Consider the following 18689-nt stretch of genomic DNA (forward strand, 5'->3'; position numbering starts at 1 on the left):
CCTAAATCGCAGGAAAAAACCATGCTAAAATTTTTCAAATCTATGAACCTGTTATAATAGTTCATCTCTTAAATCTGTCAAATGGCAACTCCTTCTCACAGCTTATGAAATCTCCGGACATGTGCAGACAGGTTCAGTGCCTAACTACTCCAGATTCCTAGAGATAGAAGCAACAAACACATAGAACCTGTGCTCAAATCCTATGTTTGTCAAACATCCCCAATCAACACCTCTGTGCAACAAGTTAGAGAAGACATGGAAATGAGAGCTCGAGTCCCCTCATGCAGCCCCAAAGCACGATTCCCTGTCTCCCTTCTGTCTTTCCAAGTCAACCGGGAGGCATAGTTTCTATTTTCATTATTTACAAACACATTCTCACTGAGAGACCAAAAAACGACGTTCTCAAAACATAGCAGGACTTTCCAAATATGAAAGGAACCCCATAATTATTGTGTTACTTAAATAACACGCTTTCGACCCTCCTTGGGTACTGAAGGAGAAGTGAGAGTTGATTACTGTGCAAGACAGGTGAATTAATTAGAGTTTGGGGTAAGAAACATCAGTGTGTTTTTGTCTTCCACTTTCTAATCTTCAAGGACGGCTGATCTCTTTAGATATTTCTAGATATAGTAATTATCCCTGACCAGTCTTTGGGAGGTGAAAGGAAAGTTGTTGTAATCCACTGTATTTCCAGTCTACTAGAAATAAGGAATTCTATCAGGAGCACCCATTATTCTTAAGTGACTTTCTTCCCGCAGCTTGAAAACTCTCCTGAAATTTCTCTATCTTCATATAAACATTGTTTATATAGAAAAAAAAAACCCTTCAGATACACAAAACAGTCCACTCTGCTTACATGTGAATTTTCCTAAAAATAAATAAATAAATAATTGCTCAACAGTCATGAGCTGGGATGTGTTTCCTTTTGTAACTGCTTGCACAAATGCCCGTGTGTGTGTGTGTGTGTGTGTGTGTGTGTGTGTGTGTTATCCTAAGTCCTTGAAGGTGAGCTGGCAGTGCCGCTGGCTCTTTGAGTCGTGAGGCTTTGCTCAGAAGATTTTTGGTGGGGAGGGGTCGGGGGTGGGAGCTAAGAGTCTTCTCGGAAGCCACAGAGTAGGTGGCAGGCAATGTAACGGTAGCAGCAGCGCGAGAGAAGTAGGTGACCAGCTCTCTCTCTCCCTCTCTCCCTCTCTCTGAGCACCACTCTTGGGCCCCGGCATTTCTAGGGCTTTCCTCCCACCCTTTCTCTCCGTACCCCCACCCTCCCTCCGGTTTTCTACCCACCCCACCCCCTTCCTCCGTCTCGCGCTCCTGGAGTCTGTGCTCCGAGTTCCTGGTTGGATAATTTGGGTTAATACTAGTGAGTGAGGTTTTCGCGGCTTCAAAGGGTATTTCAAGTATCCGGAGCTCCTCCCCTCTGCACCGTGTGACAACAACAACTCGTCCAGCCGGCAGCCTGCACTTTCCGCTCATTTTCTCTCTGTCATTCCCCTCTCAATCTTTGATCAATGTACTTGCCAGGGAGAACCCAAGTCCCTCAACCCTCCTCCTTTTCACCTTCATCCTTAACTTTGTGCTAGAGCGGGACCCACACACCACCAGCCGACCCTCCCCGCCCCCCCGCCTCCCCCCCAGAGCAGCCCGCGATCCCAGCCCCGAGAGAGGACTCGCATTTCGACTTGCGGGACACTTTTGTGCGTTTCTCTCTCGAGCGCCTCTCGCGCTCGCCCCTCCTGCGCTCGCTCTTTCTTACCCTCACCTCCTTTTCTCCTCTTCTCTCCCTCTCTCCAACTAGGGTTCCTTCCTAGAGTGCTTGTTGTCTCTGCCCCCCTCGATCCTTGTCCCCCTTTCTCCCCCTTCCCCTCTGGGAGGTGTGTGGCAACTTTTCCCCCTCGCTTCTCCTCCTTCTGTTTCCCCTTATATGTGACCATGGCAGTGCCGGCGGCTTTGATCCCTCCGACCCAGCTGGTCCCCCCTCAACCCCCGATCTCTACTTCTGCTTCCTCCTCTGGCACCACCACCTCCACCTCCTCGGCGACCTCGTCTCCGGCTCCATCCATCGGACCCCCGGCGTCGTCTGGGCCAACTCTGTTCCGGCCGGAGCCCATTGCCTCTTCTGCTTCTTCTTCAGCGGCGGCCACAGTCACCTCTCCTGGTGGCGGCGGCGGCGGCAGCGGAGGCGGCGGTGGCAGCGGCTGCAACGGAGGCGGCGGCGGCGGCGGCGGGAGCAACTGCAACCCCAGCCTGGCGGCCGGGAGCAGCGGCGGCGGCGGCGGCGTTAGCGCTGGCGGCAGCGGCGCCTCCAGCACCCCCATCACCGCGAGCACCGGCAGCAGCAGCAGTAGCAGCAGCAGCAGCAGTAGCAGCAGCAGCAGCAGCAGTAGCAGCAGCAGCAGCAGTAGTAGCAGCAGCTGCGGCCCCCTCCCTGGGAAACCCGTGTACTCAACCCCGTCCCCAGTGGAAAACACCCCCCAGAATAATGAGTGCAAAATGGTGGATCTGAGAGGGGCCAAAGTGGCTTCCTTCACGGTGGAGGGCTGCGAGCTGATCTGCCTGCCCCAGGCTTTCGACCTGTTCCTGAAGCACTTGGTGGGGGGCTTGCACACCGTCTACACCAAGCTGAAGCGGTTGGAGATCACGCCCGTGGTGTGCAATGTGGAACAGGTTCGCATCCTGAGGGGACTGGGGGCCATCCAGCCCGGAGTGAACCGCTGCAAACTCATCTCCAGGAAGGACTTCGAGACCCTCTACAATGACTGCACCAATGCCAGGTAAAGAGCGGAGGGGAACCTCCAGTCTCCCAGGTCCTTTCCCACCCTCCTCCTCGCCCTTCCCCTGCTCCCTTCCCGGCGCCGCCCGCTCAGCGCGTCCGCGAGCTGCGCGCCCTGGCTGGCGAGCGCGGCCCTCTCCTGTCCGTCCCCGGGGTTAGTCTCCTTCGCCCGATCTCCTGGACAAGTCCGCACCGCTCGCGGCCGGCTCTGTGCCGGCCAGGTCTTCCTGGTGCTCCCCAGGGCATTCGGACTGGGCTGCCGCTGAGCTTGGGATGCACAGTGGGAAACGGGAGGAAGGTGCCTTCCCAAGAGTCACAACCCCTTCCCGGTCGCGCTGGTGACCTGCACCCATTCCGGGCACTACTGCCTGAGTGTGCACTCCTGGGACCTGGGTTCCTCCGGAAGCCTCTGGGCACCTCTGGGACTGAAGGGAGGTCGTGACCCTGATCCCGCAACGCAGGGTTCCGAAACTAGGGGATGCGCTCTGGGATAGGGGGCACCTCTAAGTAAGAAAAGAGGGTGGGCTGGCAGCTGAGAGCCCGCTGAGAAGTCCACAGGGGAGCAGTACCGGGGCGCTGAGAAGGGCAAGGGTAATCCGAGAGTTCAAGCCCACATCCCAGAGGGAGCTTATGTAGGGGAGGGGTTTTTGTGTGCGTGCAGTGTGTGTGTGTGTGTGTGTGTGTGTGTGTGTGAAAAGAGAAAAGAAGTACGTTTTTCCCGGGGCAGATGCGAGGGCACAAACACGTTTTTGTTCTTTAGGTGATGACCTGGTGCCCCAGACTCTTGGAAGCTGAATTGGAGAGGTGGGGAAGAAAGAATAGGACTTGCTTGCCCTCTTTTCAAAGTGCGATTTGCCGGTCTTCTTTCTTTCTCTTTTTTTCTTTCCACTTTTCTTTTCTGAGTTTAGTAGCTCAGGAAAGGAGCAGGTGTACATTTTGCCATAGGATGCTAAAGGCTTGAATACTTTTCTCCTAGTCTTCCTTGGTAAAGCACGTGCACCACCGAGGTGGCCTTGGGACAGTCCCTGGCCCAACCAGTTTTATGCTAATGAACGCTCACTGGGGGAGGATCTACCGAGAGGGGGCGGGAGTGGGGCAACTTGTGAGTTTCGGGGTAGAAATGATCCAGCTGCTGGCAGAGGGATAAGTTCAGAGGTTCTGAGAGAAAGAGAGTAGGGAAAGTTGAAGATCATAAGCAGGCACTTGGGAATTGGGTGAAAAGATTTGTATAACAACTTTGGTACCTTTAAAATAAGCTTAATGGCGAAGGGAAGAAAGCAGGGGGTCTTAGCAGGGCTAAGGAAACTGGACAGGAGAGGGGAGAAGGCAATAGCTAAGACAAGAAGAAAATGGAGGCACAAAGCTACCAGCTATTTCTTTGAGACTATTCTTCAGTAGAGCTTGGGACCAAAAAGGAAAAGATTGGAACTCCATCCAAACCTAACTGACCTAGCCAGAAATTATTTTCTGTCATTATTTGATGTTCCTGTCTTGACCTCTTATTTCAGCTGGTGTGTGTGTGTGTGTGTGTGTGTGTGTCGCTCGCGCATACGTGCGCGCACACATGCTTCTCCTGGATCCGGCGGATGGCCAGATGGCAGTGGGTGCGGGTGGGCATGCTGATCGCTAAGTGTCATTTAGTCAGATAACTGTCATTCTTGGTTGTCCAGAAGATAACATATTTGTCCAAAACCTGTCGTAAAAACTACCAGAAGCAACCAGAACATTGTTGTAGAGTTATGAACAAAACATGGTAGAACTGGAAGTCAGGTCAGACACTTCTGCTGCTGTCACATTGACTCTGTGACAAATTGAGACGCAGCTGCAGCTTTCAGCTTTACTAAGAAAATGTCTGCTCTGCTCCCAACATCCATTGTGTTTCTGGTGCTGGATATTCAACAGTCATTTTACATATGTGCAGGCGCGCGCGCACACACACACGCACACACACACCACACACACACACACCCTGTGAGAAACTCCTTATAATGACTCTGTGATGTTATAATGCCAAGACTTTAAAGGGTAGTTTTGGTCATATAAATGGAGGATAGTCTTAAAGTTACTTTTTAACAAAAGTTTTCTTTTTACTTTCTTTCCTCCTCTTTCTGGTCCCCCCATCACCATTCTTTTCTTCCTCTTTACATTTTTTCCTTCCCAGAGGTTCCCAGCAGTTCTGGTGTCTTAAGTTGCAAGGCCAAAGATCAGTTAAACCCAGTAGAATTATGTATCCCTTTAAAAATATCTCATCTGTACCCTAATTATATTTCATTTGGCCTTAATATTTTGTAATTAAGTGTTTTGTTCTAAAATCCTACTTCAAGGGATTCTTAGGCTGGGAAAGTGCTGACTGACTATTACATTTTGACTTTATATATTAACTAAAGAGCCTGCTTAACTTAAATCCATGGAAATTCTGCTAGTTATCCTGAGAAGATGTGAATGCACAAACATAGGTTCTCCCAACACGGCCACAGGGCAAGAAATGGAAAGTTGCATTTGAACTTTCTCTCACCAAAATATACAAGTTGCATGTTACCACGTTAATAGTTTAATGCTAATTATAAGGATTATCCTTTCCTTTCTTTATTTTGAAAGCAATAGCTTGATACTTTGAACCTGAAAACTAATTTTTTTCATTTAAATCTGTTTTATGCTTTGGTGTTAAGATTTCGTTTTTTATTAATCTAGATTAGAGTGATATCTTTCACCCTAGTTTCTTTCAGTTCTGCGTATTTAACAGACCAAGGAAAAGATTGTTCATTGTGCTACTGAAAATATAGAAGAAGTAATAACGTCTCTTGTATATGATGAGTTATATAGATAAACATTGTGTGCTGTGTATACATTGTGTGCCCTGTAACAGTGTATCTGTGACATTATATTTTAGTATTCTCAGCTGCTTATAGGATATATATCTATGAGGACTCAACAATATTTAAATTCTAGGGAATTTTAGGATGCTAAAAAGTGATGCTAAAGGAAAGAAACATTAATAAACTTTTTGAGAGTGACTCAGAAACAGTAGCAAAATTTAAAGTCTATTTAATTTGCTCGGGGCTATTGAATTAGTATGCTCTCTATGAAAATTAGAATAAATGTTGAAGCCATCTGTCATTACCTCTAGGAGAAGAAAAAGGCGCTGTCATCTTCTAGATAGTAAAGCTAAAAAAAAAAAATACAGGTCTCAAAACATGAAAGAAAATCTAAGGAAATCCATTTGAAAGTTGTTAAAAGACAAAGTCTGACCTTGGTCAGTTTCCTACAATTATTATTTTAAAACTAAACATTAGTTGTCTGAACTTGGCTGTTGCAGCGGAGGTCAGTTAATTAACTGCTAACCATTAAATAACAACAACAAAAAGTCATTATGTCCATGGTCAAGTCTGTTTGTGTCAGTCAATTGCTTGTTTGTAGATTTGGATTAAACTTTGATTTTTTTTTTCTGTGAATTCATGGAATGAAAAGTGAATCTTACATTTGTTATCTGAAATGCTTGTTGTCTTGATTTTTGGAAGATGATTTTATTTCTGTTTTTTTTTTTTTTTTTTTTTTTTTTTAAGCCAGACTACGACTTGGCTTCTGTGTAGCCTGAGATTTCCAAAGTTTTTCATTTAAACAGACTACCTCATTCAACCTTTTACATATATACACATATATTCATAAATAACATTCTTTTGTCTTTAAAGTAGATGCTATCCATAAACATAAATTGGAAGATATGCCAAGCCTTTTATGTTTCAGGGTCAAAGTCTGAATACAGTTTTACTGTAAGAACTGTAGATTTTCCAGTAATTCTTTGCTTTATTTTTCTTGTCAAGGGTTTTTAATAAAGATAGAATGCTGGGGCAGTATTTATTTAACATTTTCCCCGTTGTCTGCTTTGCATTGATGTGGGACTTTCAACACAAATCCAGACTCACTCACTTCTGACAGACAATCATGATACTTAGCACAGAGACATTCAAGAATTATTTCGTGTGAAGTAACTATGCTTTTGAAGTATTTGTGCTATGGTAGATTAACAATTCCTATAAAACCAAGTGTCTCATTTTATAACATTTCAAACAGAAAGCGACATGATTAGATGACCAAGCCATAAAATATGGAAGCTAGTCGGGATTTATAACTTATTTCTTTCAGGTTTACAAATGCTAGAAAATTATGTCTTAATTACTAATATATTAATGGGAGATGAGACTATCACCTTGTAGAATAGACTATAAGTGTTTGAGTTATGTAGCTAATATTTGTTAAGATGTTCCTTGCAGTTAATCTCAAATATAGTTATTGTCAAAAATGTGCATAGTTATAAATTGTTTGCTTTTTAGAAAAAATACATTTAGTAAATGTTATGATAAAATAAATTTAATTTTCATAAATAATATTTTAATTTTATAGCTTCAAATATTCTCTCCATGCCCAGTTTCCTAACACATGCCCAGTTTCTTTACACAAAATTTAATACATTTGATACAGATTTTTTAAAAATAACCTCTTTATTCGTCAATGCTTGCTGTTTTTTTTTTTAATGTACTGCATTTCATGGGAGTTGCATGTAAATTAGTGAGACAAATATTAGACACCTCTTTTTCCTCACTTGCTTTCCTTGTCCCCTGGGATGTGACACCCAATATTGATTAAAGTCCTGGCAAGGCTTGAGCATAAATCACTCCTTTCTTTGGCGATTTACTACATGTGATTCACCAACATACAAAAACATAATATGGTTTATTGTTTCTCGTTTGATGTTTGTTTCTGGGATGCAAGTAGCATTTGCAAATTAGCTTAATCTGCTACCAAGTAGTTGTCATTTTAAGACCACAAAGTGATTTGACTCTCAATCAGTATTACATTACCTTCTCGAGGTATTTTATTCAATTGTTTCCTGCAATTGTCTTTGTCAATCAAGTAAAATAGTTATTTGAATAGCATTGTATTGGCATCACAAAATACAGCTATTGCAAAATTCACTAGAACTGGAACTCTCACAGGTTGCACTTTGTTTCCTCTTGAATCTCTGCGTGAAGAGAACAGTTTAAAACATGCCTTCTAAGTAGACACAGGTGAGTTTTCTGCTTCTCGTTAAATATTTGATTTTAAGTGTGTTTTATGCGCTTTGCTACATTTCGACTTCGTTATCACTTTCAGGTTGCCAACCCAAAAAACGTCATAGGGAATTATGTGCTTTGGAAATAGTAGGAAACATGAGGCTGATAAGTTTCTAAGTGTTTAAACGGGGTTCATCCCAGGTTTCAACATGTTACATTTAACTTGTAAAGAGTAGGATGAGGCTCTCATTGCTAGGCTAGGCTAGCATGTATCAGTTTGTAAGGCAAGGTAGTGGGTTCTAGTTGGTCTGTATGAGGTATTGTGCATAAGAATAAATGCTTACATAAATACCCCAACTAAAATAAGCTAGACAAGCTTTCACACTTTCAGCCTTTGAGATCACACCAAGATGCCTCTTCTCTATTGGATTTGTTGTGTTCATTGTTATTCAAAGTAGGAAATATTGAATTTTTAAAAAAAGCATTTAATTGAGCTTAGAGTCTAGTACAAAAGTCTGTTACTAAACTGATATATTTACCTCAAACCTAGCAAAGCTCTCTGCAAACCCAAACTTACATAACATTAAAACTCATTTACTTTCCTTTGAAATTTCCTAGAAATGTTTTAGGTAAAATATTTTTATGGTAGAATAGCTTATTTTTTTTAAAGTGTATTTTATTGGCTATTTTTTTTTGGAAGCCAGAAATATCCAGATTAAGATAGTTCTGGTTTGTTCTAATAAGCTGTTATTGAATTAACATGCTTAATACACACACACACACACACATACCACACACACTTATTAATTCATTTCAAAGACTTTTGATGGTCTGTGACGTGTCTGTTCATTGCTGCTTAGTTGTAGGCACTGAATGATTAACTTTTGCATACTGTCTCTTTATAAGTACAAGTCCAGTCCTATGAGAAAATGAGTCAAGTTAACACATCAACCAAGAGAAGGGCTTCAAGTCAGGTGCACTGGAATTGTCTTCGTACACACTGATGGATTTAATACAGAAGAAGACAGCATTCATAATTTCCCAATTACTAAATTCATATTTAGATTTTCTAGATTAGATACTATACTTTTCAATGGATGAAGTTTGCTAAAATTGAAATATTTTGGTAATCTGATCACGAATGACTTAATGTTGGTCAAATATTTCAATCTGCAATTCTATTGTCTTTTTAGTCATGTGAGATTTGATTGCAGGTTGCAAAGTACAACTTTTTAAACTGGAAATCTCACTATGTCATTTAATTGGTCTTACTTTTCTTATGGTAATTTTTAGTATTTTTTTTTTTTTTGTAATTTAGTATTCTAAACTATGCAACATAGCAAACCTTTGGTGCATAGCCAGAAATAAGTTTTAAGAGCAATGAGAAGAAGTAGATGGAGAATAGGAATCTAAATTCAGAATTCAAAACTGTCATTTTCTAGACAGATTACAATACCTGGAATGCACCCACACTTCTTGGAAGATGTTAATTGAAATAAGCCAGGCACAGGAGGAAACTAGTGAACGAACTTATGTATAGAATCTTTAAAAGCTGACAGTAGAGAAGCATGCTAGATGAGTGTTTACCAAGGACTGGGAGGTATGCTGGCCAAGGGTACAGTTTTAGCTAGATAAGAAGAGAAAGTTTATGAGACTTTTCTTTTCTTTTCTTTTCTTTTCTTTTCTTTTCTTTTCTTTCCTTTCCTTTCCTTTCCTTTCCTTTCCCTTTCTTTCTTTCTTTCTTCCTTCCTTCCTTCCTTCCTTCCTTCCTTCCTTTCTTTCTTTCTTTCTTTCTTTCTTTCTTTCTTTCTTTCTTTCTTTCTTTCTTTCTTTCTTTCTTTCTTTCTTTCTTTCTTCTGTATTTGTTTCTGCAGCACAGTTCCTACACACAAACCATATAAAGTCTGGGAGAGAAATTTGAAAACAGTGTGTTTATTTGACCAAAATTTTATGTACTGTTAAAACATGACTTTCACAAAAGTGAGCTCTGAAATAGGCAGTGGTATCCAGGTTTTATGAGTCAGATTGGATGATGCTATCTTTCCTTAGTAGAAATGAATAAAGTAAATACAAAGAAGGAACAATACACAATGTTGAATTGTCTTTGGCTTTATATAGTATCGAATACTTCTACTTAGCTAGATTGCTTTTCCCAGCACAATAGGAAAAACAGTCTTTTATCAAGGACTATCACATTATATATCAGGAAATTTGTCCAGTTGGGAGGTAGATACATAATAGGAACATAGAAACTTCTGGGACAATTCTTAATGCATGGTAAGGCATGCTGGTCATATATAAACAAGAAAGCGATGTTAATATTAATCAAGAAATATTCTATTCACATGGCATGTAAAGTATTTTCTTAAAGTCATAAACAATATTCTGAACTTTTACTAGCAACAATTAAGAGTCTGTACTAATAATAGTATTATTATTCTAAAGACATCCCATTGATGTGCCAATCAAGTAAATGACTTGAAGGTGAAACCGTTGAGTTCATTACAGCTCTGGTAAAATCAGCTGATACTTTTACCTCCATTCTCTTTTCACAGCTTAAATCTTTAAACTTTGTTTAACCTTATTCTCAGAAGGGATATTTCTTGAGGTAGACATGTGTTAGCTTGACCTTTGAACTTTAAGAGAATGACTTAAACCATTTCTTATTCATAATGACAGCCATGCATGTTATATTAGCATAACTTTACTTGCAGGTGCAACAGGTGTAAAACTTTTACCAATAGTTTGGTGATATCTCTGAGGACTAATTTTATTTATGTAAATTTTATTCCACTTGATACCAATGTAAATAATCTTAATATATTTAGAAGAAAATCTTTACATATATGTACACATGCACCCATAACAACTGTTGGATATAGGCCAGGGAACAATGACTTACACTAGACTTATCCTTAGTTTGCTCATTGGCATTCCATAAAGCATAAAATATATTTAATACATAAAAAGTCTTACTTTACACAATGAAATAAAATTTAATTTTAGAGTAAAGAATTAGAAACCTGCATTTAAATATTAAAAATGTAATTAAATCATATAAGGGTCTATCACTATTAGGACAATAACTAAAATTTAATGAATTTCCTGTGTTTATTTTTGTCATAACTACAATGTGATGCTTATTCCCTAATTAGAGTGTACCAATGAGAATTATTTGTATGAATAGATAATGTGATTAGATGCAAAACATTAGACATTTTGAAATAGCACTAAATGTGCTTGGTGATCTTACTTCAATGTTTTTGCTGCTTTACTTAATTCATTTTTGAACTTTAGAGGATGCTTGTCTTTTAGAATCAGTGGATACACTATGAGAAAATCATTTCATAACCTGAAGAGAAGTAGTTTCTTTAAAAGCTTTGCCATCAGTGAGCTGCTCAGGAGGAGGTCAATGGGTTAATCTTTATGTCTACATAAGGAGATGTGTATTACCACTTCTTGCACCAGACTGTAATTGTCTTTGAAAACACTTGGTAAAGATCCAGATAAGTTGAAATCAATCACTTTCTCAATCAGTACATGGCACTTGTCAAGTTGTTATATTAGTGCTAAAAGGGCAAGGATGCACACGATTTTTTTTGCAAGATAGAAAAATGCTTAAATACATACACCATGTATATGTATATGTGTATGTGTATGTATATGTATATATGTATATGTACACACACACACATACACACAACTTGCCCATTTAAAAATTTCAACTTTATCTAATGAGTCTAGAATTACAGAGGATTCAACCCAAAATTGAACATAGTAGAAAAACTTTATGCTCATTAATTTTACAGGAAGTTCATCTTTTTATTTGGTAACTCAAATAGAAATAAATATTGGTACACTAACATTTCACATCATCTGGTGTGCAATATGTGAAGATACGTAATTAAAGTGGTTTCATTTACTCTCTGGCTTGATAGCTCTGATCCGTTTATTCTTACCTTGTAAGAGCTCTTTGACCAGTGAGGGGATTTACCACTTCTCTTCCTTTCTGTCTTTACACACATATGACAGGACATGCAGATTTGAACTTGTAGCCAGGAAGAGAGCTTCCATGCTTCAAATTGCCAAAAGACCCCCAGGGATAGAAACTTGACCTGCTTTTATGAAACCATAGAATTACATTTATACAAGTTACCCCATGGGAAAACAATGAACTGATCCCAATTCAAACCTTAATATTGGAGCCTGGTGGGTTGGATTTGATTTGGGGATAGGGGGTGGGGATAGAACACCTGTTTGGCTACCATAGAGGGAATCTGATATACTTATGAAATTTAAAAATATCATTAGTATAAAAATTGGAGCTATTTAAGTTTACTTGTGTTATTATAGTATTAGTTAAATAAAATATGTCTTTTATATATGTTTCCTAGCTTTAAGGGGCTTGAACCAAAATTTATTTAATTAGAATATGAATTCATTTTTTATATTTAATTTCTCTCCAGTTGTGACATAATTTAAGTAGAAGAAAATATTTTAAAGGAAAATTTTCTTGTTATAATCTTTGAGCATATAGATTTTATATGAATATGTTTCAGTTTCCTTAGTGTGGTATTTTATGATTTTATTTTGTTTTGAGTTGAAATGCTCAGTAGAGTTTCAAGAGGACCTAATTTTATCTCCATTAGAAACAAGTGAACATGGTCTCTGGCCATTGGAGCACACAGAAGCTGCTTGTATTTTAGTTGGCTTTAATTGGAGTGTAGAGTGGGTTCAAGTTGGAAATCTAAAGTTACGATTTGTTCTTAGCAATTTATATACATATATAATATATACATAGTAATATACTATAATAATATGTATGTATATATATAAAATGTGTAATGGTTTTCCCAGTGTCACAAGTACACAACATTTTACTACATGTTCAAATGTGTGATTTACATAAATAATTGGAGGGTCATAATCTCTTTGCTTATGAAACTACACTATTGAATGCCTACAGAGAGATGAAACAATGCTTATTTTTCTGATAGTTTGACTTACTATTTACTAAAATCTATATACTAAAACACTATTTATAAATAGTATAGTAAATCACAAATGCTGGACCTATTAGAAAATTTTAGTAACTTTATAATTAAACTTTGGATTGGAAGTGAGCATATCCACTCATCCATTTAAAAACAAAAGGAATCTGAACTAGTACTTGCTTCTTTTACCTTTAATATCAATAAGGCCTCTTAGATGAACTGTTACTGCTTATTGATCTGTAATGAGTCACATTTTTGAGTCAAGGGATGGAGACACAGAAATGTCTTATACATAATATAAAATATTTATATAATTAGAATAATAGAATTTTTATATATAATCTTAATTAGCATAACTCATATTCACCGAGGAGAGATAATTTGTGATGATAAGCATACATTATTTACTTACTTTGAATGCTATGTAACACAGAGCTTTCAGGGGAGGCCAGCAGCTCTCCAGTCTTGCCTTGATGCCTACCACGCAAAGAAAGTTGATAAGCTAAATCAATGATACGGAATGTTTTCTGAAATATCCTTAATGCCATATATACATCTGATTATATATTTTGTTTAATTTGAAAGTTTTCCTTGGCTAGTTACAGGATTTAAACTGTTATGGAGAGAGGGGGAAAAGATAGATCAGGAGTTTCTTAATGTTAAGAATAAGCTATTGCAAGAAAGGCAACCTATTCTGACATTTGCAGTGGTGGTCAGTGAGGGGAAGTTTCTACGACCTTTTTTGTCTCCCTATGGCACCCTGAAACTCTATTTCTAATAATGATTGATGGTACCCACACCATGCAATCTGAAAAAAAAAAAGCACATTAAAAGCTCTGTAAAAGTGTATGAGAGAAGGAAACCTATCTTTTTGTACAATTCTTTTAAAAAATAGATTAATACTTATCATTTCAGGCTTGTATGTGGAATTTAAAATACATATTCTCAGACAACAAATTAAATTCCTTGAATACCCTTATAATATGAACTATCCTTTTTAATATTCCTATTTCATTTTTGGGAAAGAGTTATGCAAAATTATAAAGGAGATAGGAACACTTTACCATAATATCTACCTATAAGCATATGGCTAAGATTAAACAAACAAACAAACAAACAAGAAACTGTGTTTTAAACTATTGTTTTGTTTGTTAACTTCCAGTAAGAAAATAGCACTTCTTTCTATTAAGGTATTTTATTCCAGGTTTAGGAAATAACATAATGATTGTATATTTGATCTGGGATAAACTTTCTTGCTCTTTCTTTTGGGGACAGGACTGAAGGAGGGCCCACGACAGGAACGCTGTTTGTTTTCCACAAAAGTTGTTTGTGATTTCAGGTACCCCTGGGAAATCTCTTGATCAGATTCACATCTGTTCCTGTCAAAGTGGGTGCTAAGATACCGGTCACCCAGCAACCGTGTCCCAGAGGGAACTGGGCCGATAATAACTTCAAAAAGGAATGACAGATGCTAGATTAGGATGAAAGACAAAACGCATGAAAAATGAGCTTGTTAGAATCAAAAATTTGTTCAAGCACCTTTATGCAAATTAAATGAATATTGAATATTTGCATGCTGCAGTTTCTACTTTTTTTGCTCGATTGTAAAGGAAAGAATAGTGTATTTAAACTCACAAATGCCACTTCTTTCTTTGTCGCTAATTAACATACAAAGCAGAATCTCTTTTTAAAAAATCAGATTAGCCACCTGGGTTCTTCTGTCTCTACAGAGAAAGTGACGACGCCCTCCTTCTGACAGTGATACTTTCAAGATGACTTAGCTTATCTATTTTTTTCCTTGATAAACAGTCTCATGTGAGTTATGATTATTTTAGAAGAATATAAATCCGTTTCTTGAGAAAGCATTTCAGAAGTAACCTTATCCTGTTGTCCTTGAAATTGCTTAATGTACATTAATAAAAGATCACTCGAGATGAGTTCACACCGAAAGCACAGGCTTCTCATTGACTGGTTAAATAACAATTCCTTTAAGTAAAGGAGAGAGGGACGCTGGACAGGAAGGTGAGCAGGAGATCTCTTCACAATTTAAGATGCTCTTTGATACATTACAGTTTTTTTCTATTGAGCTGTTCACATACTAATCAGAGTTTAGAAGGGTCTGATAGGATGCCGTGATTGAGAGTGCCTTCCGAGTCTTGCTTTAGCGATGTCTAATGTGGTCACGTAGAGAAATTGATTTTCTTCAGAAATTAATTAATTTTTCATATCGCCTTAAGCTGCAGTTAAAAAGAGTGCATACTTGTCTGTTTTTTCCAGAAATATTGCCTAATCATATTAATACCATTGCCCCAAGGATGAAAAGATAATTGTACAAATGCATTTGGAAATATGTATCACTGAGTATTTATGATTAAATTATGCAAATGACCCGGCTCTCATCCTTTCCAGACCCAGATTGTCTAATTAGGATTGATATGCTGAATAGATGTTCCAGAATTTGAATACAAGCATGTCCAAGGAGCAGAAAATTGGAAATGACAAGGCTGAAATCCAAAGAAAAGTGTCTTTCCTTTCTATACTTTGTTAATGTGCTGTTAGCAGTTGAGGGCTTTTTTCTCCCTTTGGCTATTTTAAGGTTCCTGTGTACTTACTAGAAACAAATATGGAAAATGAACTGAACTTTAGCAGTTGATATTTTGTTTCGACTTGGCACTTATTTCAAAATAGTACTGTCTCAGTCATTCAAAGGGAACATTAATAGTCAGTTGTTTCAATATAAATTTAACCTTGAGAGACTTTTATCTGGTGTCCTTCAAATAGGCAACGTTGTTTTAAAGCTAGTTCTCCAATCTTGAGCAGTATGTGAGTGAAGTATTTTCTAAGAATTTACTTTCTGAAGCCATACTTCATTCATACATTCATACATTAGTTCATTCATTCATTCATTCATTCATGCATCCATACACTTAATCTTGTAGTTGAAGGTAACTGTTTAAGAACAGTTCTGATAAAGGCTAAAGCACAGCACTTTAAATGTAACAATGTTTGAATTTGAAGCCCTCAGCAGGCTTTCTCCCTCACTGATTACACTCATTCATCTTAGATGGAGGAGTGGTAGCGAGGAGCCAGGACATGACTGAACTGTCAGGACTCCAGCCTTTGTTAAGCAGCGGGTAGTCAGTGCCTCTGAGCTCCCTGGCTCCTGCTCCCCATCTGCAGGATGATGGATTGCAGTGTTTAATACATTTCAGCTTTTGTCTGTCATAGTGTAGACAGACACTACTATCAGTGATTTCAATAGTGATTAGGGAACCATTTCAGACTACTCCTATTGGCCAGACAGCTCCCAGGAATGTCTGATGGAACACCCTCATTGGCACTCTCACCATGGAAGTGTGAAGTCTAAGTGGAGATTGCACATGGAGAGATTTATACCATCGCAGAACCCCAGTGAACATTCCTGGACAATATTCCATTTTATAATCGAGTTACATATGATGATGACATTATATTCCTTATTTAATGGCGGCACCAATGGAAGCCCTGCATTGTATAGACTGTGATGTCAGTTGTTGCTTTGTCATCACTGCAGACCCATTTATTTAAATTGGATGAGAGAATGCAAGGATTTTGTTAAAGCAATAAGGTTTGAGCTGGGATGTGCTCTGCTAGTATTTGCTGAGTTGTATGTTCTTTGTAGTTTACAATTCCTGAGGGTGAATACATCTCAACAACCAGAAATCCACTCAGAAACTACCCCGTATTCTCCCTGGGGTGTCACATTCTATTTATGGAACTGATGCTAAGAAAAACAGTTCTCTAAAAGAAAAGAAACTATTCAGTGAAGTTCTTCGTAACATAGAAAAAGTTTTGTTTTATGAATAGGACTAAATGAAGAACTTAAATTGGTAAATGATACATCATTAACCAATTATAATACAATATTACCAGTGTAATGTACATCATGTAATATAAATCATATGAAAGTAAACCATGTGAATGTAAATTACTAAGTATTTCTGGGAGTGAACATATGACTGCAAAGACAGACACAGAGCACAGCACAAATGTGTGCCCATACAAACACACATTTAATCGGGCACACATACCCGACTCCTCTGTACTCTCCTACCCTACCCCACTTTCTATTAAGGAACACAACACCTAAACTTACGTTTGACCTTTTGACATGCCATTATGGTATTGGCGACAGGTGTATCTCCTGAGTTATGAAATCAGAAGTATAATTTTCAAATTACCACATTTTTTTATCTTGTTTTACATTAATAACACAATGTTTCTCTTAAGAGTTGTGTGTTAACTCTACATATTATAAAGGAGTCATTTGTCAGAGGAAATCAAATGTAGTGGCTATACATTATAGTTTCATATAGAAATGAACCTAAGTGGGTTTAAGAAAAATGTAAAATTTTTAAAATCAAGTGTATTTTTAGACTTTATATAGTATATAGTGAAGTAAGGAACCCCCAATGAAGATTCTCTGTCTCTTGGAAATGCTATGAGATATGGAATGCTTGCCAAGTTAGTGTATAATACATACAACTCATGCATGGCAATATTTTTGGTCTCTAGCTGTAGACTAGACTGAATGAGAAGGCCAGGAGCTATTGAGCAACAATTCAGTCCAAAGTAGAGTGGTTCTTACTATGTTCAAGTTTTACTGTGTTTTTCAACTGCTAATTATTTCATTATGAACTTTAAGGTGGTAGGTAATAATTAGTAAAGACTAAGAGTATTAAGTCTTTCTGTGGAATATGTCGTAACAGCAAGAAAGGAGAATTTGTGCTATACAAGAGTTGTAGTCTCCTACTGAAGAGTTTGTCTCTAGAGGAAACTGATTCTTTCTCTCAATATCAAATGATTTCTTATATCTCTTCATCTAGGGGTTAGACCATGTGGAATTTTCCCTACCCACATTTCAAAGTGGATAGTCTTGGGTCCAAGTACCAGTGAGCAATGGTAAATGAACTCAGTAGGTTGTAGATGCATGTATGCACACATGTAGGCTGTCAGCCCTGTTATTTATATTGTTAGTCTTGTCTTTAGTTAAACCCCATAATTACAAAATAATGCAGGTTATTTGTTCATGCTTGCTGGATGAATAGATGAATAAATTTATGCTAGAAATCAAATGTGTGCATTTCTCAAGCGGCTAAATGAATATGTGTGCTGCCTGGAAGAGTTGCCCAGAGAAGAAGAATAGCATCCCTTTTAATCCACTGCATCCATCTCTAGCTGCATTACCAGTCACTAGTGCCCATGCCTGCATGGGAGTTGTGGTCTTCATACCTAACTATGACTTCTTGGTAGATCCATAAATTGGGGGAAATGCAAGCCAGGCCAGCAGGTTCAAGTTCTTATTTCTCAGTAGCTTCCTGTAATGATCCTACCTCTAATGAGGTGAATTACTACTGCTTGAAAAAGGAGAAAAAGGAGTTTTGACCATCTTAGCTAATAAATCACATTGACTGCCTGGCTGATCAGATCAATTGTGCATAAATCAGTGCCTTAAAGAGTCTTAAAATAAGATTTTACTGGGACCAATCGATCCTCTGGATTGTGCAAAGGCATGGTCTTCTGCCCACAGCACACTGAGCATGAACCCGCAATCCTGGCATTCTGCTGTCACTATTGAAATGAATGCTGACAGACTACAGGGGTGTGGCTTCCAGGTGGAGTTGCCATTGCCAGTGGGATTATTGCTGTTCTGTTTGTTTCAACTCTTGCTAGTTAGGTTATCAATTCTTTTTGCTTTTAGTAGTAAGGTTTAAACCTAGGACCTCATGCACTCAAAGTAGGTTCTCTATTAATGATCTATCTTGCAGTTGCTTCTTTTTTTCTTTATATTTGGATCTCACTGGATTGCTCAAACTGGACTTGGACTCTTTCTGT

The 18689-nt window shown here is 38.6% G+C and overlaps 1 protein-coding gene across 2 annotated transcripts in view; it reads left to right on the forward strand.

Annotated features, from left to right (window-relative positions):
* The first annotated feature begins 1439 nt into the window (after nt 1–1439).
* Nucleotides 1440–18689, forward strand: part of Dach1 (dachshund family transcription factor 1) — a 380594-nt gene continuing 363344 nt past the window's right edge. For both annotated transcript variants that reach the window (XM_052190808.1, XM_052190809.1), the window contains exon 1: nt 1440–2771. In XM_052190808.1, coding sequence (XP_052046768.1) covers nt 1930–2771 — 842 coding nt within the window. In that variant the 5' untranslated portion in view covers nt 1440–1929. The remainder of the gene's footprint in view (nt 2772–18689) is intronic.

The sequence above is a fragment of the Apodemus sylvaticus genome, chromosome 8, assembly GCF_947179515.1.
Source record: "Apodemus sylvaticus chromosome 8, mApoSyl1.1, whole genome shotgun sequence".
Lineage (NCBI taxonomy): Eukaryota > Metazoa > Chordata > Mammalia > Rodentia > Muridae > Apodemus > Apodemus sylvaticus.